A 24,895-nucleotide genomic window follows, 5' to 3' on the forward strand; every position below is an offset into this window, starting at 1 on the left:
AATGCTTTTCTACAATGCTTTTAAAGATAATGGGTCATTGAGACAAGCTGGTTATTAAATATCTCAGAAAGGTTTATGTATCTACAGGGAATCCAGAATAATAATGATAATATGCAATTATCGCCTCCCTTTTTCTTCTGTAGTTAACCTCAAGATAAGGTGCTATACGAGTGTTCCTGAAAGTGCTGATAGACCCGTAATAAAAATATTCAAAGAAAGAAAGAAAAAGCCAAGTAACATATTATACATATCTGGGAGGTGTTTCAGTAAGAGCTCTTGTTATTCCTTCAGTAGAATTTGGCTGAACATAACCGTTCCATTTCAGAGAATTCTAGAACATGATGATTACTGAACATTCTCTCATATAAGATGTCTTAGGGAATGATGCAGAACTGGATTAATGGTAATACATCTCATTGATAAGATACAGATCGATCTATGCATACGGCTTAAATGTATTTAAGATTATAATCCTTGCAAATAGCTTCCAGAAAGGCAAAGTCAGCCTTTTAACATTGACTAAATGAAGTAAATAGAAGCAAAAAATATGTTTTCAATCGCATCCCTGTTGAACCCTGAATGTTTGCTTTTGGTTGTTATATATGGAGCAGAGAGAGAGAGAGAGAGAGTCATATCGCATGCTAGTAGCCCCACTAATGAGCCTTTAAAGCTGAAATCATATTCTGATGGCTTTGCCACCCTGCTGTTCGGGGGGTAGCAGTGAAGTTAGCTTTAAATGCAGAGCGTCTGTTCTGCCTCTCCCTCCCTGCTAACCCAAGCCCCTACAGTAACACCACAGCAGACGGAGGGAATAGGGAGCTCGGAAGGTTTTACCTCAGAGGTGGTAACAGTGAAGCCACTCATTAACACTGAATTTACCACTTTGTTAGCGACGTAGCTTCCTGCAGAGAGCAGCCAACACTGGATCATGTCAAATCCACTGAGCATACATTGTAGACTACACAATAGTTCCATCCCAAATGGCACCCTTTTCCCTATAAAGTGCACTACTTTTGACCAGAGCCCTTATCGGCCTTGGTCAAAAGTAGTGCAGTAAATAGGGAATAGGGTGCCATTTGGGATGCAGTCTATGTCTATAAGCTTGGGTTACAACAACCCTGCCTGGACACTTCACATTGTACCAAGCTGTAAAATACATCACCTCGCCTCAGTCTCACAGCTTGGCTATTACAAGGCTGGGAAGAGTGTTAAATATTAGAAGATTTTATTAATGTATTTTCACTCTCTTAAGTGGCTTGTTTAACATGTTCAACAGTTGAGTCTATATTACATTTAGCAATCTGTCAAATGTTGATTGCTGTTTATATGTTTGTTAGTGATGGGGGGGGGGGGGGGGGAATCGAGACGGTAACATATTGTGATATTATTTTTCATTATATCGGTATTTGACTCAAAGTATCGATTTGTTGGCTGCACCTGTGGCAAAACTCTTGCATCCTATAGCTTGGTGTCCATCTTCCAAAATAGTTTGCCAACATGTTTTCAGCATTTTATTTTTCTGACTGATCAAAACGTGTTTTCTCATAAACCTATAGTGAGCAATATGTTTGGAGCATCAAATCGCAATACATATAGAATCATGAGAATCGTGAGAATAGTAATACATACCTTATCAGCACCTAAGTATTGTGATAATATCGTATCATGAGGTCCCTGGCAATCCCCAACCCTAATGTTTGTGTGTGTTTGTGTATGTGTTCATGGGTGTGTGTGTGTTTATAGATGTATGTGTGTTTATATCTCTTTATGTATGTGTATATCTGTGTGTGTGTGTGTATGTGTGAGGGAGTGTTTCCATGCATGTGTTTGTGTGAGTGTATGTGAGACAGACAGATTGTGTAGCCCGACGCATGCCAATTTGTCAGGATTGGAGCAACAACAGTGTCGTGCTGGGACCAGTGTTAGCACCATCACAGAGTGCTAAGACTGAGTATGATCTCATTGGAAGTCTACTTTGTTCACATGGAAATTGGTCAATTTTAGCAGGCGTCTGGGAGCGTTCGGGGGAGGAACAGGAAGGTTGTATCCCAGAGGTGTGCTATGGTAATTAAGAGCCCTCTCCGGGGTATCTGGGGCTAACAGCAGGGTTTGTTGTGAAGAGAAGTGGTGGACTAGGGTGTTAGGAAAATCATAATGCAGTACCAGAGAGCCGATCAGAAGAGTACTGTGGATGAAACTCTCATTGTGTGGAACAATTGGAGAGAAAGTAGGCAGAGCTGACACTGAACACTGACTGATTTTCTGTGTGTATAAGGAATAATAATTGTTTGTTATTCAACATAATATTAGCCTGCATTTTGACTTTGAACCAATACAAGTGTTATGGGTTGGGCTGTATATATTTCCTTTTGCCACATTTAGACTTGTTTTAATCATCCATTTTTCATCGCCTTTAGCCCTCAAAACACAATATAAATTATTGAGTATGTTTTAAGCTGATTTTGTGTTTTTTCTCTGTTTCTCTCTTCTCAGAACATACTGGGGAGATGGCTGATATAAAGCCAAATGCACAAGAGGACAAAGAAGGCGATGTGGTGGAACCATTGTGTAATAGCTCCGTTGCCACTCAGGAGCCATTACAGCGTCACACATCCTCCCTTAAGAACAATGCTGCAAGGTTGTCAGAGCAGCTGTCCTCTGACAGACTCCCAAACCCTTTAAATGGAGCACAGCCCAGTCCAATTGTACCCAGCAGTGTCCCTGCTGTTCCCCACACAGCCCAAGCAGCCCATTCACTACCTTTCGTAGCACTTGTTAATGGACCTGCTTCACACCCTAACTCAGAGGAGAGCTGTGGCCTGAACAAAGACAGCACAACGCCCAACAATGTCCTGGTGGAGGCCCAGGACACCCAACTATGGCAAGCAGGGAGGGACACAAGCCCTCAGGTGTTACCGCCACCCAGTGAGCTTCAATCAGACGCCCTGAAGAATCCAGCAGGGCCAGGGCCTGTTCTGAAAACATTAGCCACCACGCAGCCAGAGGCCAACAACACGTCACCATCTGACTCTGGGGAGAGTGAGGCTGAACTTCCCTACCAGGTCCGTGACACCACCTTGTCAGACCACAGTCCACAGCCTCACCAAACGCCAGTTAACCAAATATGGACGGCTGAGGGAGTCAAGGCTAGAGCTAGATCTATATGGGACTTACACACCACAGAGTCCTCTGAGAGCTCGTCGGACGGTTCTGACGGGGCTAACTCACTACACTGGGATTCTCAGAAAGAGCTCATACGGGTGTTGTGGAACAATCGTAACGTTGACAACAGCTTACAGGAAAACACTGCGGGAGTGGGCGTGATGCCTCAGCTTACCAGCCAAAGACAGAGGAAGCGTAAAATACACCTGGTGGGTACGACAGGCTCTCCTGAAAAAGTTTACAACAGCAGCTCGAATCACACCTACAAAAAGTGGCATATTGAAGAGGAGGAAGATGATGACGAGGATTTTGACATCGCCAACGTAAATGATGAGGATTTCCCTTGTAAAAAGGCTGATGTACAATCTTCTGTGAATTCATGTCAAGAGCATCCCAGTGACAGTCCTGTAATCATCAAGAAACTGATTATAAGAGCAGATTGCCATGAAGACAATCACTCCGACTCCCTCTTTAGTAGAAAACCCAAGCAGCTAAAGACAGAGCAATCCGAACAAGAACCATCGTTCTTCCCATGCACAAAGTGCAATGTTAATTTCAAGGAGAAAAGGCATTTGCATAGACATATGATGTATCATTTAGATGGGCATAATCATCAGATACGCCACCACGAGAACGTTCCAAGGCCTTTTATATGCAGGGAGTGTGGGCGTTCGTTCCGCGATCGCAACTCCCTCCTCAAGCACATGATTATCCACCAGGAGAGACGGGAGAAACTTATGGAGGAGATACAGGGACTCAACAAACTCCGAGACGAAGGCAGGAACGCCAAGCTGCAGTGCCCGCAGTGTGTGTTCGGGACCAACTGCCCCAAGACGTTCGTCCAGCACGCCAAGACACATGAGAAGGACAAACGTTATTACTGTTGCGAGGAGTGCAACCACATGGCCCTGACAGAACGGGAGCTTGAAGCACACCTGTACACGGTGCACTGTGACACACTGCAGTACAAGTACAAGAACATGATCAAAGATGAGGAGTCAGAGTTTCCTACAAATAACAATGAAGATAATGAATCAAGATATGTTGTGTTTCACTGTAAAGTGTGCCCTTTCAGCACCCAGAATCAAAATGACCTGAAGAGCCATTGTGACCTAATACACCAGTTTTGTGAAGATGAATGTGAAAGTCCACCGTTTAACAAAGCATCTGACCATCAAGATCAATATAGGCTAGCTGGCCCGTCCAAAAAAGCAGATTTAAAACTCCTACAGCTGAAGCAAAATGTCTGTATTAAAAAGCCTGCTTTCCGGAAAAGAGCAGATTTGCCCTTTTGGTCTAGTAGTGTAGCTGACTTTTACACGAGAAACAAAGCAGACGCACAGAAGTATTATAAAGATCTTACCGCCTCCCAGTTCAAATGTAGTCTTGGCAGCTCAACAAACAAGCTGTCACCATCTATGTGGAGGAGCGACAAGCCAAACAAATTATCTCCCAAACCAACAGAGAAAATAGACGTGACAACAGGTCTCCCTTATGTTGAGGAAGACAATCAACAATACGACCATGTCATTTCAGGAATCTCAGAAAGGACAAAATATCCCTCAAATGTTGATGTGTTGGTTACATCCAAGATGGCTAAAATAGGCCAGATGCTGAATCATAGCTATGACTCTGACAAGAGTCAGGGAGATAGCAACGACTTGACCTGCAGGAAGTCAGAGCCCCAAGCTGTTACCCGAAAGTCTCCATCCAAACGAAAAATGTCCACACCATTCCGCAACACTGTGGACAAGGTGGTTGATAATGTTTTTCCAAAACTGAACCCAAAGTTAAGAGAGACTACCACTCCTGAAGACACAGAAGATGATGATTATGAGGACACGTATGACTTTAGTGCCTACACCAGCGAGGCTACAGCTAATTTCCTGGATAGTAGTGAGAATGAGAGGAATCCCTACGCCCGTAGCTACTTCATACGCAGACAGAGGGGTTCTTTTGTTAAAGAAGATCCTGCACCTGCTGCTGATGTCGGACATTTTGAAAAGAACACTACTCAGGCTGACCACCATTTTGAAAAGACTGAAGTCAAGGAGGGGGAGTATGACAGCGATGACATACAGAAGCTTATCATCAAAGAGGAGTGTATAGAAAGCTCAGTGTGTGACGATTCTCCGGAGTCACCCACCACCACCAAAACACACAACCAAAGTCTCTCCTATGAGTATGACGTATCCCCTCCATTTGGGTCAGAAAGAAAGTCCTGCCCCTATTGTCCTGCTGTGTTTGAGTCTGGAGTGGGCTTGTCCAATCACGTGCGAGGGCACCTGCACAGGGTAGGGCTGAGTTATGATGCTCGCCACGTGGTGTCACCTGAGCAGGTAGCTTCACAGGACCGACAGCCACGCATACGCAGGAAGATCCCCTCTGTGGCACGGAGGATCAAAAAAGGTGAGCAACTTATTATATTTTCCCTGTCTTTATTCAATTACTTATTGTTTCCTATTGTACTGTAATAAGGTAATCTGTAATAAAAGTAATCTGTAATCACATCTAACAATATTTGTGACTGCTTCTTTCACAGTCAAGTGTGTCATGTTATTCTTTTATAGATAGTGTGTAATATACAAAGTTACCACAAAGTTGCTAAATTACAAAAATTGTAATGTAAAGATAGATATTGTGTTCAAACCTTTTTTTAAATCTTCATGTTACAGCTGAGAAGCCAGAGTCTCAGGCGGAGCACACCTGTCCCTTGTGCTGTGGCTGGTTCGACACCAACACGGGCCTTTCCAATCATGTGAGGGGACATCTAAAGCGGATAGGGAAGACCAGCACCACCAGCACCAGTAAGAGTCCAGTGTGTATCCTTAACGAGCTGCTACAGGATGAGCAGGAACACCAGAACATCCTCCAGACCCTCAACAGGTAGTTTAAACAATTCCTCCACAAGTTACTGTTTACACCTTATAGGGATGTTATAGAATATTGTATCTTATATCAGCTATATATTTGTTTTGAATTTGTCTTCATTTTAAAGTATTTTTCATTTGGTCTACTTTTTCATGTACCTCCCTTGCTATATGTTGTGACTAGTGTATCCTATATCATTTTTGTGTTTCATATGAAATCTGAACAGGAAGCAGTTCCTCTCTCGACCAATCATCTCCCAGAAGTTCATCGGGAGTGATGGGCTCTTCCTGACACCCACAGGGTTCCCAGTGAAGATCCAACATGGCTGCCAGCCAGGCCAGGATGGCAATTCCACTTCATGGGGGCCCAGTGCAACTACACTCAGGCAGGAGGAAGTTAAGGGAGAGGAGTTATTTTCTGAAAGGAAGAGTATAGAGGTACAGTTGTGTTGTATTTTGGTGCTATGTTCTTTTGTGTGTTGTACTTTTACTCTTAGTTATGTTGCTTATAATTAAAAAAAAAATTATTCTGTAAGTGTCCTTGGGTATCTTGAAAGGCGCAAGTAAAATGTATTATTGTTATTAATATTATTATTATTATTACAGATACGAGGGGTCAGGGAACCTTCCCAGGGCACTTTAGTAGAGCTGTTGAGGAAGAGGAAGTTGGACAAGGAGCAGGGGCAGCTGAGGGATAACAGCAGATCGTATGATGCAGATACTAATCACTTTACTGTGACCAAAGAGAGGTTTGAGGAGAGACAGAACCAACAGGCCAGCAATCTGGAACCACACTGGGCCCAAGGTAAGCAGATTCACAGCTAATTTCTATACAAATCAGAATATCATGTCTTTTTAGCGACCAGAAAAAATAATACTTTTTTTTATTGTGATTTGATTTGATTTTGAACAGTGGATAAAAGGACCTAGATAGCCAAAATATCATTTGTTTTCTGCAAAGTAACAGAGTGAAAAACTATACAGTTAAAAACTAGAGTTACTTTATCTGCCAAATATATTTTATTAATGGTACTGATTATTGTAGTGCAACAAGGCCCCTCTGTGACAGCAAAACATATATGACATATGATCAGTCTGTTTCAAGTGATGTAGAATCAAAGAAGACAAGAAAGCCAGTTAAGCCAGATAGATGATGGATAGAAGTGACAGACAGCTTTATTAGCTTAATTGGGTCGCCAGTCTGTTCTTTTCACAGTGTTCTATCATTATTCATAGGCTTGATCAGTTTAGTCCTTTGCAGATAGGTATGATTATTTTAGGTGATCTTTAGAACAATTTCATTGAGTGCAATGATACAGAGTTAAGATAGTAGTTTACCCTCCAATTATAGTAGATCAGCTTGCCATAATGAAACACAAACTTGTCTTGTTCCGCAGCTATTTTGTGTGTTTTATTACCTGTACAGATTTTCATTATTTACAGGCGCTCATGTTAAATCACAAAATGTCATTCAAATTGAGCTTCATTAAATATGTATGTGAGCATCATCATAATACCCCAGTACTGCTCTTCTGTCAGCAACCTTGAAGTCACCAGGAGACATTATTATTGTAACGCACACAAAAATAATAAATTGGCTTTGAAATTGAAATTAAAACCTGTCACGTCCTTTTGATGTGGTTCTGGGAGCACATCAGCTGTGTTTACACACCTTTGTTTAATCTCTGACCAAATAACAGTTTCCGTCCTTTTCGCAGAAAGATTAATAAAGATGTCTAAATCAGATATTGGAGCCTCCCGAGTGGCGCAGCTACAGACCCGGGTTCGATCCCAGGCTGTGTCACAACTGGCTGTAACCGGGAGTCCCATAGGGCGTAGCACAATTTGCCCAGCGTCATCCGGGCTAGTGGAGGGTTTGGCCGGGGGGGCCGGCTCTGTAGTTGGCTCATTGCACTCTATCAACTCCTTGTGGCGGGCTGGGCACCTGCAGGCTGACTTCGGTCGTCAGTTGAACGGTGTTTCCTCCAACATATTGGTGTAGCTGGCTTCCGAGTTAAGCGGGCGGGTGTTCATGTTTCGGAGGACGCATAACTCGACCTTCGTGTCTCCCGAGCCTGTTGGGGAGTTGCAGCAATGAGACAAGAACGTAATTGAAATTGAGAGGGAAAAGGGGGTAAAATACAAAATACAAAAAAAATATGGATTTTTTTAGATGTCCATCTCAATTCTAATGATTAGCCGTTCTGTGGCTGACATTGTTGAATGTCATAGTGACTTTTTACATTATAGCTGAAAGCTGAAACCTTAAAAGGGAGAATAGACTGACTCTGACATTCAGATTTAATCACCTAACTAAGGTTTTTACACCATTTTGGTGTAATCAGTGTTATGTTAAATGGAGATTTAACACATACCGTGGGGAGAATACTGCATAATATATACTTAAGCTTTTTTTATGGGCATTAGTTAATTAATCAAGAAGAGATTCATTTTGCACATGCAATTGTTGCAAACGATTTGCAGGTAATTTAAATAACCTTTAGTGGCTTGTCATGGTTAAAAAACACCTCCGTAGCAGATGTTTTCCCCCCTATTAGGTGTGAAATGAATGGGAAGCTGTCTCTATAATTTTCACACCACTGCCAGTAGCTTCAGGACAGCCTGCATAGAAACTTGGTGTGGGCTTGTCATCCAATCAAATCTGCTCTAAAGGGTGTACAGAGAGACCTTTCCTAATCAAACGCTTTTATGATTTAACATGCTCTAGATGTAGCCTGTAGTGACATGCCAAACTATTGTAATTCATGTGCAATATTGACACAATCAGCACAGTATGAATTTCTTATCATAGCCTAAATCAAATTCTAAACCCAGGTGAAAATAGGCACCCTGGAGTTCTTAGATTGTGATAAACATTACTCTCAACAATACATCTCCAACTGCAGAGTGCAAAACAGATCTTTCCAATATGAAAACAGATGGAGGAAGAGGTGATGGCACTCAGGGAATAGCAGTTTACTTCATGTTCATCTCTATGTGCTCTGTAGTCACTTTTAGCCATATTTCTTCAGATTTTTCCTTACAGTCACCTCAACTCACCTCCAGATTATATTTGTCAAAGACGCTTGTCAACCAAACAATTTATTTAGATGTAATGTGTGTAGAAGTTGAACAAACAAAATGTCTCTAATGGAAGATAACTGATAATGAAGTAAAAAACTAATGGAGCGAGGTAATCTGGAGGCTTAGTGGCATTTGAATAAAATGCTATACTCTTGACACTATTTCAAAGGCATTCTCTTGCAAGAAAAGTGTTGTTAAGGAGTGTTTTGAACATATTTTACATTTTGAACTGAACTTGTGTGTGCTTTGCTTTCTTTTGAAATGTCTCTTTCCCTTTCACATGTTTCACTTTTCCAGAGAGAAATGAATCTAATAAGAAGATGTGCATTCACTGTAACACAACCTTCCCCAGTGCTGTTAGCTTGTCCAATCATCTTCGCGCTTACGCACGCAGGAAGAGGGTTGCCATGTTGGAAGGAAAAAGTAAGTTCTCTAAGCCTGGTCAGAAAAATCAAGAAAATAAAGGCACATTTCTGAAATTACAGTATTGAATGTTCCTTGTAGAAAATGTACACAACATTGAGTCCCAAATGGCGCCCTATTTTCTATATAGTGGACTACTTTTGACCAGAGCCCCATAGTGCTCTGTTCAAAATTTGTCCACTATATAGGTAGGGTTCTGGTCAAAAGTAGTCCATTATGTAGGTAGGGCTCTGGTCAGAAGTAGTCCACTACATTGGTAGTGTTCTGGTCAAAAGTAGTCCATTATGTAGGTAGGGCTCTGGACAGAGATAGTCCACTATATGCAGTTGAAGTTGTAAGTTTACATACACTTAGGATGGAGTCATTAAAACTTGTTTTTCAACCACTCCACAAATTTCTTGTTAACAAACTATAGTTTTGGCAAGTCTGTTAGGACATCTACTTTGTGCATGACATAAGTAATGTTTCTAACAATTGTTTCACTTATAATTCACTGCATCACAATTCCAGTGGCTCAGAAGTTTACATACACTAAGTTGATTGTGCCTTTAACGAGCTTGAACAATTCCAGAAAATGATGTCATGGCTTTAGAAGCTTCTGATAGGCTAATTTACATAATTTGAGTCAATTGGAGGTGTACCTGTGGATGTATTTCAAGGCCTACCTTCAAACTCAGTGCCTCTTTGTTTTACATCATGGGAAAATAAAAATAAAAATCAGTCCTCAGAAATACATTTGTAAACCTCCACAAGTCTGGTTCATCCTTGGCAGCAATTTCCAAATACCTGAAGGTACCACGTTCATCTGTACAAACAATAGTACGCAAGTATAAACACCATGGGACCACGCAGCCGTCATATCACTCAGGAAGGAGACGCGTTCTGTCTCCTAGAGATGAACGTACTTTGGTGCGAAAAGTGCAAATCAATCCAGCAAAGGACCTTGTGAAGATGTTGGAGGAAACAGGTACAAAAGTATCTATATCCACAGTAAAACAAGTCCTATATCGACATAACCTGAAAGGCCGCTCAGTAAGAAAGAAGTTACTGCTCCAAAACTGCCATAAAAAAAGCCAGACTACGGTTTGCAACTGCACATGGGGAAAAAGATGGTACTTTTTTGGAAAAATGTCCTCTGGTCTAATGAAACGAAAATAGAACTGTTTGGCTATAATGACCATCGTTATGTTTTTATTTTTTTATATTTTTTTATTTAACCTTTATTTAACCAGGTAGGCTAGTTGAGAACAAGTTCTCATTTGCAACTGCGACCTGGCCAAGATAAAGAATAGCAGTGTGAACAGACAACACAGAGTTACACATGGAGTAAACAATTAACAAGTCAATAACACAGTAGAAAAAAAGAAAAAAAAGAGTCTATATACATTGTGTGCAAAAGGCATGAGGAGGAAGGCAAATGATTACAATTTTGCAGATTAACACTGGAGTGATAAATTATCAGATGGTCATGTACAGGTAGAGATATTGGTGTGCAAAAGAGCAGAAAAGTAAATAAATAAAAACAGTATGGGATGAGGTAGGTAAAAATGGGTGGGCTATTTACCGATAGACTATGTACAGCTGCAGCGATCGGTTAGCTGCTGAGATAGCAGATGTTTGAAGTTGGTGAGGGAGATAAAAGTCTCCAACTTCAGCGATTTTTGCAATTCGTTCCAGTCACAGGCAGCAGAGAACTGGAACGAAAGGCGGCCAAATGAGGTGTTGGCTTTAGGGATGATCAGTGAGATACACCTGCTACGGATGGGTGTTGCCATCGTGACCAGTGAACTGAGATAAGGCGGAGCTTTACCTAGCATGGACTTGTAGATGACCTGGAGCCAGTGGGTCTGGCGACGAATATGTAGCGAGGGCCAGCCGACTAGAGCATACAAGTCGCAGTGGTGGGTGGTATAAGGTGCTTTAGTGACAAAACGGATGGCACTGTGATAGACTGCATCCAGTTTGCTGAGTAGAGTGTTGGAAGCAATTTTGTAGATGACATCGCCGAAGTCGAGGATCGGTAGGATAGTCAGTTTTACTAGGGTAAGTTTGGCGGCGTGAGTGAAGGAGGCTTTGTTGCGGAATAGAAAGCCGACTCTTGATTTGATTTTCGATTGGAGATGTTTGATATGAGTCTGGAAGGAGAGTTTACAGTCTAGCCAGACACCTAGGTACTTATAGATGTCCACATATTCAAGGTCGGAACCATCCAGGGTGGTGATGCTGGTCAGGCGTGCGGGTGCAGGCAGCGAACGGTTGAAAAGCATGCATTTGGTTTTACTAGCGTTTAAGAGCAGTTGGAGGCCACGGAAGGAGTGTTGTATGGCATTGAAGCTCGTTTGGAGGTTAGATAGCACAGTGTCCAAGGACGGGCCGCAAGTATATAGAATGGTGTCGTCTGGATAGAGGTGGATCAGGGAATCGCCCACAGCAAGAGCAACATCATTGATATATACAGAGAAAATAGTCGGCCCGAGGATTGAACCCTGTGGCACCCCCACAGAGACTGCCAGAGGACCGGACAGCATGCCCTCTGATTTGACACACTGAACTCTGTCTGCAAAGTAATTGGTGAACCAGGCAAGGCAGTCATCCGAAAAACCGAGGCTACTGAGTCTGCCGATAAGAATATGGTGATTGACAGAGTCGAAAGCCTTGGCAAGGTCGATGAAGACGCGGAAACCAGATTGCACAGCGGAGAAGGTACGGTGGGATTCGAGATGGTCAGTGACCTGTTTGTTGACTTGGCTTTCGAAGACTTTAGATAGGCAGGGCAGGATGGATATAGGTCTGTAACAGTTTGGGTCCAGGGTGTCTCCCCCTTTGAAGAGGGGGATGACTGCGGCAGCTTTCCAATCCTTGGGGATCTCAGACGATATGAAAGAGAGGTTGAACAGGCTGGTAATAGGGGTTGCGACAATGGCGGCGGATAGTTTCAGAAATAGAGGGTCCAGATTGTCAAGCCCAGCTGATTTGTACGGGTCCAGGTTTTGCAGCTCTTTCAGAACATCTGCTATCTGGATTTGGGTAAAGGAGAACCTGGAGAGGCTTGGGCGAGTAGCTGCGGGGGGGGGGCGGAGCTGTTGGCCGAGGTTGGAGTAGCCAGGCGGAAGGCATGGCCAGCTGTTGAGAAATGCTTGTTGAAGTTTTCGATAATCATGGATTTATCGGTGGTGACCGTGTTACCTAGCCTCAGTGCAGTGGGCAGCTGGGAGGAGGTGCTCTTGTTCTCCATGGACTTCACAGTGTCCCAGAACTTTTTGGAGTTGGAGCTACAGGATGCAAACTTCTGCCTGAAGAAGCTGGCCTTAGCTTTCCTGACTGACTGCGTGTATTGGTTCCTGACTTCCCTGAACAGTTGCATATCGCGGGGACTATTCGATGCTATTGCAGTCCGCCACAGGATATTTTTGTGCTGGTCGAGGGCAGTCAGGTCTGGAGTGAACCAAGGGCTATATCTGTTCTTAGTTCTGCATTTTGTGAACGGAGCATGCTTATCTAAAATGGTGAGGAAGTTACTTTTAAAGAATGACCAGGCATCCTCAACTGACGGGATGAGGTCAATGTCCTTCCAGGATACCCGGGCCAGGTCGATTAGAAAGGCCTGCTCACAGAAGTGTTTTAGGGAGCGTTTGACAGTGATGAGGGGTGGTCGTTTGACTGCGGCTCCGTAGCGGATACAGGCAATGAGGCAGTGATCGATGAGATCCTGGTTGAATACAGCGGAGGTGTATTTGGAGGGCCAGTTGGTCAGGATGACGTCTATGAGGGTGCCCTTGTTTACAGATTTAGGGTTGTACCTGGTGGGTTCCTTGATGATTTGTGTGAGATTGAGGGCATCTAGCTTAGATTGTAGGACTGCCGGGGTGTTAAGCATATCCCAGTTTAGGTCACCTAACAGAACAAACTCTGAAGCTAGATGGGGGGCGATCAATTCACAAATGGTGTCCAGGGCACAGCTGGGAGCTGAGGGGGGTCGGTAGCAGGCGGCAACAGTGAGAGACTAGAGTAATTTTCAAAATTAGTAGTTCGAACTGTTTGGGTATGGACCTGGAAAGTATGACATTACTTTGCAGGCTATCTCTGCAGTAAACTGCAACTCCTCCCCCTTTGGCAGTTCTATCTTGACGGAAAATGTTATAGTTGAGGATGGAAATCTCAGAATTTTTGCTGGCCTTCCTGAGCCAGGATTCAGACACGGCAAGGACATCAGGGTTAGCAGAGTGTGCTAAAGCAGTGAGTAAAACAAACTTAGGGAGGAGGCTTCTGATGTTGACATGCATGAAACCAAGGCTTTTTCGATCACAGAAGTCAACAAATGAGGGTGCCTGGGGACATGCAGGGCCTGGGTTTACCTCCACATCACCCGCGGAACAGAGGAGGAGTAGAATGAGGGTGCGGCTAAAGGCTGTCAAAACTGGTCGCCTAGAGCGTTGGGGACAGAGAATAAGAGGAGCCGATTTCTGGGCATGGTAGAATATATTCAGGGCATAATGCGCAGACAGGGGTATGGTGGGGTGCCGGTGCAGCGGAGGTAAGCCCATGTTTGAAGGGGGAGGCTTGTAAGCCATAGAACACCATCCCAACCATGACGCACGGGGGTGGCAGCATCATGTTGAGGGGGTGCTTTACTGCAGGAGGGACTGGTGCACTTCACAAAATAGATGGCACCATGAGGAGGGGGAAATGATGTGGATATATTAAAGCAACATCTCAGACATCAGTCAGGACGTTAAAGCTTGGTCGCAAATGGGTCTACCAAATGGAAAATGACCCCAAGCATACTTCCTAAGTTGTGGCAAAATGGTTTAAGGACAACAAAGTCAAGGTATTGGAGTGGCCATCACAAAGCCCTGACCTCAATCCTATAGAAAATGTGTGGGCAGTACTGTAAAAGCATGTGCAAGCAAGGAGGCCTACAAACCTGACTCAGTTTCACCAGATCTGTCAGGAGGAATGGGCCAAAATTCACCCAACTTATTGTGGGAAGCTTGTGGAAGGCTACCTGAAACATTTGACCCAAGTTAAACAATTTAAAGGCAATGCTACCAACTACTAATTGAGTGTATGTAAACTTTTGACCCACTGGGAATGTGATGAAAGAAATAAAAGCTGAAATAAATAATTCTCTCTATTATTATTCTGACATTTCACATTCTTAAAATAAAGTGGTGATCGTAACTGACCTAAGACAGGGACTTTTTACTCGGATTAAATGTCAGTAATTGTGGAAAAACTGAGTTTAAATGTTTTTGGCAAAAGTGTATGTAAACTTCCGACTTCAACTGTAGTGGTCAAAAGTAGTCCATTATGTAGGTAGGGCTCTGGTCAGAAGTAGTCCACTATATAGGTAGGGCTCTGGTCAGAAGTCGTCCACTATATAGGAAATAGGGTGCCATTTGGAACACAACCTGTGACTCTCTCTGTCCTGGTGTCAGTCAGTTGTACGGAGTAAGTCTGTAGTAAGTTGGTCTGTACTGACTTGGCCTGTACTGAGATGGTCTGTGTTTTCTAGCCTATTCCTGTATACAGAAGAAGCCTAGGTTGAGGGCTGGACCAAAGAAGAAACTATTCTCAGCTCTCCCAACTGCTGTTGAGGAGATGTACAGACTCACCTGCAGGTATGTAGGACCACAACAAGCTTCTGTCACTTGTCGGTTTTGTTGGCTTCTTGATCTGTTGTGCGTATCATCCTGTGGCCACAAGGCACAAATATATCCCGGATTACCCTTTTAATACTGTGAAATGGTCATGTATTGGTTCTAAAATATACACTACATGGCCAAAGGTATGTGGACACCCCTTCAAATGAGTGGATTCAGCTATTTCAGCCACACCCGTTGCTGACAGGTGTATAAAATCGAGCACACAGCCATGCAATCTACAAACAGTAGCAGTAGAATGGCCTTACTGGAGAGCATAGTGGCACTGTCATAGGATGCCACCTTTCCAACAAATCAAATCAAATATATTTATAAAGCCCTTCTTACATCAGCTGATATCTCATAGTGCTGTACAGAAACCCAACCTAAAACCCCAAACAGCAAGCAATGCAGGTGTAGAAGCACGGTGGCTAGGAAAAACTCCCTAGAAAGGTCAGAACATAGGATGAAACCTAGAGAGGAACCAGGCTATGAGGGGTGGCCAGTCCACTTCTGGCTGTGCCGGGTGGAGATTATAACAGAACATGGCCAAGATGTTCAAACGTTCATAGATGACCAGCAGGGTCAAATAATAATAATCACAGTGGTTGTCGAGGGTGCAACAGATCAGCACCTCAGGAGAAAATGTCAGTTGGCTTTTCATAGCCGATCATTCAGAGTATCTCGGCCGCTCCTGCTGTCTCTAGAGAGTTGAAAACAGCAGGTCTGGGACAGGTAGCACGTCCGGTGAACAGGTCAGGGTTCCATTGCCGCAGGCCGAACAGTTGAAACTGGAGTATCAGCACGGCCAGGTGGACTGGGGACAGCAAGGAGTCATCAGGCCAGGTAGTCCTGAGGCATGGTCCTAGGGCTCAGGTCCTCCGAGAGAGGGAAAGAAAGAAAGAAAGTGAGAAAGAGAGAGAGAATTAGAGAGAGCATACTTAAATTCACACAGGACACCGGATAAGAAAGGAGAAATACTCCAGGTATAACAGGCCCAAGCCCCCCGACACATAAACTAAGGCATAAATACTGGAGGCTGAGACAGGAGGGGTTGGGAGACACTGTGGCCCCATCCGACGATACCCCCGGACAGGCCAAACAGGCAGGATATAACCCCACCCACTTTGCCAAAGCACAGCCCCCACACCGCTAGAGGGATATCTTCAACCACCAACTTACCATCCTGAGACAAGGCCGAGTATAGCCCACAAAGATTACTGCCACGGCACAACCCAAGGGTGGGCGCCAACCCAGACAGGAAGATCACGTCAGTGACTCAACCCACTCAGGTGACGCACCCCTCATAGGGACGGCATGGAAGAGCTCCAGTTAGCCAGTGACTCAGCCCCTGTAATAGGGTTAGAGGCAGAGAATCCCAGTGGAAAGAGGGGAACCGGCCAGGCAGAGACAGCAAGGGCAGTTCGTTGCTCCAGTGCCTTTCCTTTCACCTTCACACTCCTGGGCCAGACTACACTCAATCATAGGACCTACTGAAGAGATGAGTCTTCAATAAAGACTTAAAGGTTGAGGCTGAGTCTGCCTCTCTCACATGGTTAGGCAGACCATTCCATAAAAATGGAGCTCTATAGGAGAAAGCCCTGCCTCCAGCTGTTTGCTTAGAAATTCTAGGGACAGTTAGGAGGCCTGCGTCTTGTGACCATAACGGACGTGTAGGTATGTACGGCAGGACCAAATAGGAAAGATACGTAGGAGCAAGCACGTGTAATGCTTTGTAGGTTAGCAGTAAAACCTTGAAATCAGCCCTTACCTTAACAGGAAGCCAGTGTAGAGAGGTTAGCACTGGAGTAATATGATCACATTTTTGGGTTCTAGTCAAGATTCTGGCAGCCGTGTTTAGTACTAACTGAAGTTTATTTAGTGCTTTATCTGGGTAGCCGGAAAGTAGAGCATTGCAGTAGTCTAACCTAGAAGTGACAGAAGCATGGATTAATTTTTCAGCATAATTTTTGGACAGAAAGTTTCTATCAGTTTGTCAGTCAGTTTGTCAAATGTCTGTCCTGCTAGAGCTTCCTCAGTCACCTGTAAGTGCTGTTATTGTCAAGTGGAAACGTCTAGGAGCTACAATGGCTCAGCTGCGAAGTGGTAGGCCACACAAGCTCACAGAACGTGACCCCCCAAGTGCTGAAGCACGTAGCACGTACAAATCGTCTGTCCACGGTTGCAACACTCACTACCGAGTTCCAAACTGCCTCTGGAAGCAACGTCAGCACAATAACGCTTCGCTTGGGAGCTTCATGAAATCTGTTTCCAAGGCCGAGCAGCCACACACAAGCCTAAGATCACCATGCGCAATGCCAAGCGACGGCTGGTGTGGTGTAAAGCTCGCCACTCTTGAGGGATGAATCATGCTTCACCATCTGGCAGTCCGAGGAAGAATCTGGGTTTGGCCAGGATAACGCTACCTGTTTGGTGAAGGAGGATTAATGGTCTGGGGCTGTTATTCATGGTTTGGGCTAGGCCCCTAAGTTCCAGTGAAGGGAAATCTTAACACTACAGCATACATTGACATTCTTGAATATTCTGTACTTTTTGGGCAACTGTTTCAGCATGACAATGCCCCATGCACAAAGCGATGTCCATACATAAATGGTTTGTCGAGATCAGTGTGGAAGAACTTGACTGGCCTGCACAGAAGCCAGCGGCACCAATGTGTCAGAGGAAACACCATACAACTGGCAACCGTGTCAATGTGCATGCGCCTGGCCCACCACAGGTGTCGCTAGAGCGTGAAGGGACAAGGACATCCCGGCCGGCCAAACCCTCACCTAACCTGGACGACGCTGGGCCAATTGTGCGACGCCTCATGGGTCTCCCAGTCGCAGCAGGCTGCGACACAACCCGGGATCGAACCCGGATCTGTAGTGACGCCTCAAGCACTGCAGTGCCTTAGTCCTCTGTGCCACTCGGGAGGCCCCAAAACTTGAGATGTTTAATGAGCTTGTGACCACATATTGTATTGTATGAATAGTGTTGCCTCCTCAGATACTAAGTTGTAGGGGTGTAACTGTACATACCAAACCGTTCGCTACCAGGACCTCGGTTCGGTCTGCCCTGTGAACCATAATGAAACATAAAAAAACTATATTTACGCAATAAAAACACTAGGCCTATAGGCCTCTGCCTCTTGAGTAAATCAAAAAAACATTTCAGGCTATTCCGTTAAAACAACTAGAGCCTATGCACATGTTGTAATCAAAATTTGAATCTTAATTTGCGCATTTCATACTGTCCTTTTGTGAGGAATTAGTTCTGTACGATGGTGTGTGGTTGGGTCGATAAACCAGAATTGGAGTATCCTCCATCATCGTTTAAATCTCCAGTTTGGGAACATTTTGGCTTCCCAGTAGATTACAATGGCGATGGACAGAGAGTTGTGGATGCAACGTTAACAGTATGTTTCCACACTCAACGAGAATAGCCTATGCAGCTGCCAACACCTTAAATATGTTGACACATTTACACCGATATTACCCCAGTTTACCGGAGCAAGACGGAAACGCAAATAAACAATAACTCAACATCGTCTCCCCTCTGCATTCAAGCTGATTCTGATTCTGACCGGACCAAAGCTGATTCTGACCGGGCTAAAGAAATTACAAGAGTGATAGGTAGGCTATGTTTATATTTTTTACAGCAATTGATTTATAGCTGCGCATATGCACCCATTCTCTGAGGTTGAGAATAGAGGGTTTCAGCACCTTGTGAAAGTGCTCGAACCACGTTATTAACTTCCCTCTTGCATTGCACCCATTTCAGAAAACATGTAGTACCCGCTCTATATAAGCAAACCAAAGCCTAAGTTTACAATGAATTGCACGCATTGACCACCTATCACATTACCCCGGAATGGTAGATGTACCGTGTTACAGACACAGCCTCATTATAAGATTCACAAGTGCATATCTGGTACTGAAGGAGGCAGTTGCATGGTGCGTTCGAACCAAGTGGGAAGTGGGAATTTACCACATACGACTGGGGGAAAACTTTACTCTAACGCCCCTCCAACTGGTATATACTAGTTTGAAACTCATCTATCATCCTGAGCACCCACTTCTCCCACATGGTATCCTCTGATGTCACCTACTAAGGAAATGGCTTCTATAACAACATTTTCAGCAGTTATATGCAACAACAAAACATTTATAAAAAGCAATCTATTAATGTGGTTTTTTAACTCTATCATTTGTTTACAAGCATGATATCTGTACTTTTAGTGTATGGTTGACACAGCTTGTTGGCCATTAGCCAATCAGCATTTCTGAATGCATCCAACTGGTATTTATGACTTCACAACTGGTAGATTCCCACTTCCTACATGGTTACAAATGCAGCATCAGAGTGGAAACTTGAGAGGCCCAACATAACAATCCGGTCACAACAGACAATGCAAGTAACATTGTGAATGCTGAACAATGTGAATGGCATTTCATTTTACCACTGTACCAAAACCAAACCGCAATATGCACCGAACCGTGGGTTTGGTGAACTGTTACACCCCTACTAAATAGTATCCATGTCTGCAAACCAAACCTAACCTAGCCTAGCCTATCCTTAACCTAGCACTCTCTCCCATGCAGATTCTGTGACCTGGTCTTCCAGGGTCCTCTGTCCGTCCAGGAGGATTGGATCAAGCACTTACAAAGACACCTCATGCACACCAGTGTCCCTCATACAGGGGCTGGCATGGTAGAGGTCCTGGGACTACACAAAGAGATGTCCTCCTTTCCCCCCCAGCAGCACCCCTGTCTGGAGCACCCAATGTCCAAATTGCACCCCACAGCCCACGAGCCACTGGAGCACCATGGGCACCCCTGCTTGGAACACCCCGAAACCCACGAGCACCCTGAGCCACATGATGAGCACCCCTTGCATTATGCATATCCCTCATCCAATGAGCACCCCAGCCTGGAGCAGCACACGGCCACGCCCCCTCCGGAGTTTCTTCCAGTGGCTTCCTGAGCTAAAGGGTTGTTTACAACATTTTCACTTTAGATCTTTATCCTGCACATGTAAATATGGATAGATACATAGAAATATATAGAGATAAATACAAATATTCTAAAGCTATACATATGTTTTTCTTAATATGCACATGGACCTACTAGCCCTTCTCTCTATTTTTTAAGACTGGTATCTATACTATACTGTAGATGATAAATCTTGTTACTTAGACGTACAGAAACGTTACAGAATTTACAGTTACAGAGAACTCTACTTGAGATGCAAAAAGGCCAACAACATTCGCTGAAGCTAGAACAGCTGTCAGAACCTTGTATCTCAATTTTTTTAACCTAATGTATGCAGTGCAGTTACCTCTTCTACGTTTAAGTGAAGTTTTACATACAGATAATCTTGCCATATTGCAACATGGACGCATGTTAAATGTGTCTTCTTGTTTCCTTCTTTACACTGTTTAGCAGTCAGTCAGAACTTTGAACCCAATAGCAATGGGGCGGCAGGTAGCCTAGTGGTTGGACCGTTGGGCCAGTAACCGAAAGGTCGCTAGATTGAATCCCTGAGCTGTCAAGGTAAAAATCTGTCGTTCTGCCCCTGAACAAGGCAGTTAACCCAATGTTCCTAGTCAGTCATTGTAAATAAGAATTTGTTCTTAACTGACTTGCCTAGTTAAATAAAAATAAACCAAAAGAGACAACTCACACCTCAACATTCTGATAATAGTAAATGCTTTGCCCATTACTTTGAGGCTTTTCTCATTGACAAACATTTAAGGAGACAGCGTGATAAGATTTAAATTTACACAATATGTACAGTACCAGTCAAAAGTTTGGACACACCTACTCATTCAAGGGTTTTTCTTTATTTGTACTATTTTCTACATTGTAGAATAATAGTGAAGACATCAAAACTATGAAATAACACATATGGAATCACATAGTAACCAAAAAAGTGTTAAACAAATCAAAATATATTTTATATTTGAGATTCTTCAAAGTAGCCACCCTTTGCCTTGATGACAGCTTACACACTCTTGGAATTCTCTCGACCAGCTTTACCAGGAATTATTTTCCAACAGTCTTGAAGGAGTTCCCACATATGCTAAGCACTCGTTGGCTGATTTTCCTTCACTCTGCGGTCCAACTTATCCTAAACCATCTCAATTGGGTTGAGGTCGGGTGATTGTGGAGGCCAGGTCATATGATGCAGCACTCCACCACTCTCCTTCTTGGTCAAATAGCCATTACACAGCCTGGAGGTGTGTTGGGTCATTGTCCTGTTGAAAAACAAATGATAGTCCCACTAAGCGCAAACCAGATGGGATGGCGTATCACTGCAGAATGCTGTGGTAGCCATGCTGGTTAAGTGTGCCTTGAATTCTAAATTAATCACTGACAGTGTGACCAGCAAAGCACCCCCACACCATCAAACCTCCTCCATGCTTCACAGTGGGAACCACTCAAATCAAATTGTATTGGGCACATACAGGTGCAGGTGTAGCGAAATGCTTGTGCTTCTAGCTCCAACAGTGCAGTAATATCTAACAAGTAATATCTAACAAATTACACAACATATACCCAATACACACAAATCTAAGTAGGAATGAATTAAGACTATATACATATGGACTAGCGATGCCAGAGTGGAATGGACTAAGATACAGTAGAATAATATAGAAAACAGTATATACATGAGATGAGTAATGCAAGATATGTAAACATTACTTGTTTGAATGAGATACCATAGAATAGTATGGAAAATTGTACATACAGTTGAAATTGGAAGTTTACATACACTAAGGTTGGAGTCATAAAAACTTGTTTTTCAACCACTCCAGGTTGAAGTCGGAAGTTTACATACACCTTAGTCGGATGTTTACATACACGTTTAAATTCACATTCTTAAAATAAGGTGTAATGTCAGAATAATAGTAGAGAGTGATTTATTTCAGCTTTTATTTATTTCATCATATTCCCAGTGGTTCAGAAGTTTACATACAGTCAATTAGTATTTGGTAGCATTTCCTTTAAATGGTTTAACTTGGGTCAAACGTTTCAGTTGCCTTCCACAAGCTTCCCACAATAAGTTGGGTGAATTTTGGTCCATTCCTCCAAACAGAGCTGGTGTAACTGAGTCAGGTTTGTAGGCCTCCTTCCTCACACACGCTTTTTAAGTTCTGCCCACACATTTTCTAAGTAGGAATGCATTAAGATATGATTGAGGTCAGGGCTTCATGATGGCCACTCCAATACCTTGACTTTGTTTTCCTTAAGCCATTTTGCCACAACTTAGGAAGTATGCTTGGGGTCATTGTCCACTTGGAACACCCATTTGCGACCAGTCCCTCCTGCAGCAAAGCACCCCCACAACATGATGCTGCCATCCCCGTGCATCATGGTTGGGTTGGTGTTCTTTGGCTTGCAAGCATCCCCCTTTTTGCTCCAAACATAACGATAGTCATTATGGCCAAACAGTTCTATTTGTGTTTCATTAGACCAGAGAACATTTCTCCAAAAAGTACCATCTTTGTCCCCATGTGCAGTTGCAAACCGTAGTCTGGCTTTTTTATGGCGGTGTTGGAGCAGTGGCTTCTTCCTTGCTGAGCAGCCTTTTAGGTTATGTCGATATAGGACTCGTTTTACTGTGGATATAGATCATTTTGTACCTGTTTCCTCCAGCATCTTCACAAGGTCCTTTGCTGTTCTGGGATTGATTTGCACTTATTGCACCAAAGTACGTTAATCTCTAGGAGACAGAACGCTTCTTCTTCCTGAGTGGTATGATGGATGTGTGTTCCCATGGTGTTTATGCTTGCGTACTATTGTTTGTACAGATGAACGTGGTACCTTCAGTTGTTTGGAAATTGCTCCCAAAGATGAACAAGACTTGTGGAGGTCTACAATTCTTTTTTTTAGGTCTTTGCGGACTTCTTTTGATTTTCAATGTCAAACAATGAGGCACTGAATTTGAAGGTAGACCTTGAAATACATCCACATGTACACCTCCAATTGACTCAAATTATGTCAATTAGCTTATCAGAAGCTTCTAAAGCCATGACATCATTTTTGGGAATTTTCCAAGATGTTTAAAGGCACAGTCAACTTAGTGTATGTAAACTTCTGACCCACTGGAATTGTGATCCAGTGAATTATAAGTGAAAATATCTGTCAACAATTGTTGGAAAAATTACTTGTGTAATGCACAAAGTAGATGTCCTAACCGACTTGCCAAAACTATAGTTTGTTAACAAGACATTTGTGGAGTGGGTGAAAAACGAGTTTTAATGACTCCAACCTAAGTGTATGTAAACTTCTGACTTCAACTGTACATATGAGATGAGTAATTCCAGATATGTAAACATTAAAGTGACTGGTGTTCCATTCCTTAAAGTGGCCAGTGATTCCTAGTCTATGCCTATAGGCAGCAGCCTCTAATGCTCTAGTGATAGCTGTATTATCAGTCTGATGGCCTTGAGATAAAAGCTGTTTTTCAGTCTCTCTGTTCCAGCTTTGAAACACCTGTACTGACCTTGCCTTCTGGATGATAGCGGGGTGAACAGGCAGTGGCTTAGGTGGTTGATGTCCTTGATTATCTGTTTGACCTTCCTGTGACATAGGTGTCCTGGAGGGTGGGTAGTTGGCACCCGTGTGGAGATCATCCGTTCACCTACTTTGCGTCTCACAACGACACAGTGTTTGGAACCAAAAATCTCAAATTTGGACTCTAATGTCCACTGCTCATGTTTCTCAGCCCAAGCAAGTCTCTTCTTATTATTGGTGTCCTTTAGTAGTGGTTTCTTTGCAGCAATTCAACCATTAAGGCCTGATTCACGCAGTCTGAACAGTGAGTGTTGAGATGTGACTGTTACTCTAACTCTGTGAAGAATTTATTTGGGCTGCTATCTGAGGTGCAGTTAACTCTAATGAACTTATCCTCTACAGCAGAGGTACCTCTGGGTCTTCCTTTCCTGTGGCAGTCCTCATGAGAGCCAGTTTCAGCATAGCGCTTGATGGGTTTTGCGACTGCATTTGAGAAATCCTTTGAAGCTCTTGAAATTTTCCACATTGACTCACCATGTCTTAAAGTAACAATGGACTGTCATTTCTCTTTGCTTATTTGAGCTGTTCTTGCCATAATATGGACTTGGTCTTTTACCAAATAGGGCATTTTTCTGTATACCACCCCTAACTTGTCACAACACAACTGATTGGCTCAAACGCATTAAGGAGGAAAGATATTCCACAAATGTACTTTAAGGCACACCTGTTAATTGAAATGCATTCCACGTGACTACATCATGAGGCTGGTTGAGAGAATGCCATGAACGTGCAAAGGTGACATCAAGGCAAAGGGTGGCTACTTTGAAGAATCTCAAATACTATATTTTGATTCCATATGTGGTATTTCATAATTTTGACATCTTCACTATTATTCTACAATGTAGAAAAGTATTTTTTTTAAACAAATGAAACCTTTGAATGAGTAGGTATGTCCAAACCTTGACTGGTACTGTATATACACTTTCTGGCTCTGCAGCTCCAAATTTACCGTAAAAATCAGTATCACAGTTATCACTGACTTTGTAACCTTGCATACTGTTCGACAATGCAAAAACTTTTCCTCTAAAACATATTAGTTACACTTGAATAATGCAACGATTCACAAGTATATAGACAATTAAGGGGTTTATTTATGTTCGTACACGCATTAAATGTAGCTTGCAAGACAATGACA

General features: G+C 43.3%; 1 protein-coding gene across 3 annotated transcripts in view; it reads left to right on the forward strand.

Annotated features, from left to right (window-relative positions):
* Positions 1-20,870, forward strand: part of LOC109902744 (zinc finger protein 644) — a 36,570-nt gene extending 15,700 nt beyond the window's left edge. For 2 of the 3 annotated variants that reach the window (XM_020499360.2, XM_020499361.2), the window contains exons 3-9: positions 2,494-5,571; positions 5,838-6,048; positions 6,260-6,470; positions 6,639-6,837; positions 9,414-9,539; positions 15,055-15,160; positions 19,783-20,870. In XM_020499360.2, the coding sequence (XP_020354949.1) occupies positions 2,508-5,571; positions 5,838-6,048; positions 6,260-6,470; positions 6,639-6,837; positions 9,414-9,539; positions 15,055-15,160; positions 19,783-20,164 (4,299 nt within the window). In that variant the 5' untranslated portion in view covers positions 2,494-2,507 and the 3' untranslated portion in view covers positions 20,165-20,870. Of the gene's footprint in view, positions 1-2,493; positions 5,572-5,837; positions 6,049-6,259; positions 6,471-6,638; positions 6,838-9,413; positions 9,540-15,054; positions 15,161-18,747; positions 18,814-19,782 lie in introns of all 3 variants that reach the window. The other variant, XR_002256927.2, reaches the window with a different exon arrangement.
* The last annotated feature ends 4,025 nt before the right edge of the window (positions 20,871-24,895 follow it).

The sequence above is a fragment of the Oncorhynchus kisutch genome, linkage group LG13, assembly GCF_002021735.2.
Source record: "Oncorhynchus kisutch isolate 150728-3 linkage group LG13, Okis_V2, whole genome shotgun sequence".
Taxonomy (NCBI): Eukaryota; Metazoa; Chordata; class Actinopteri; order Salmoniformes; family Salmonidae; genus Oncorhynchus; species Oncorhynchus kisutch.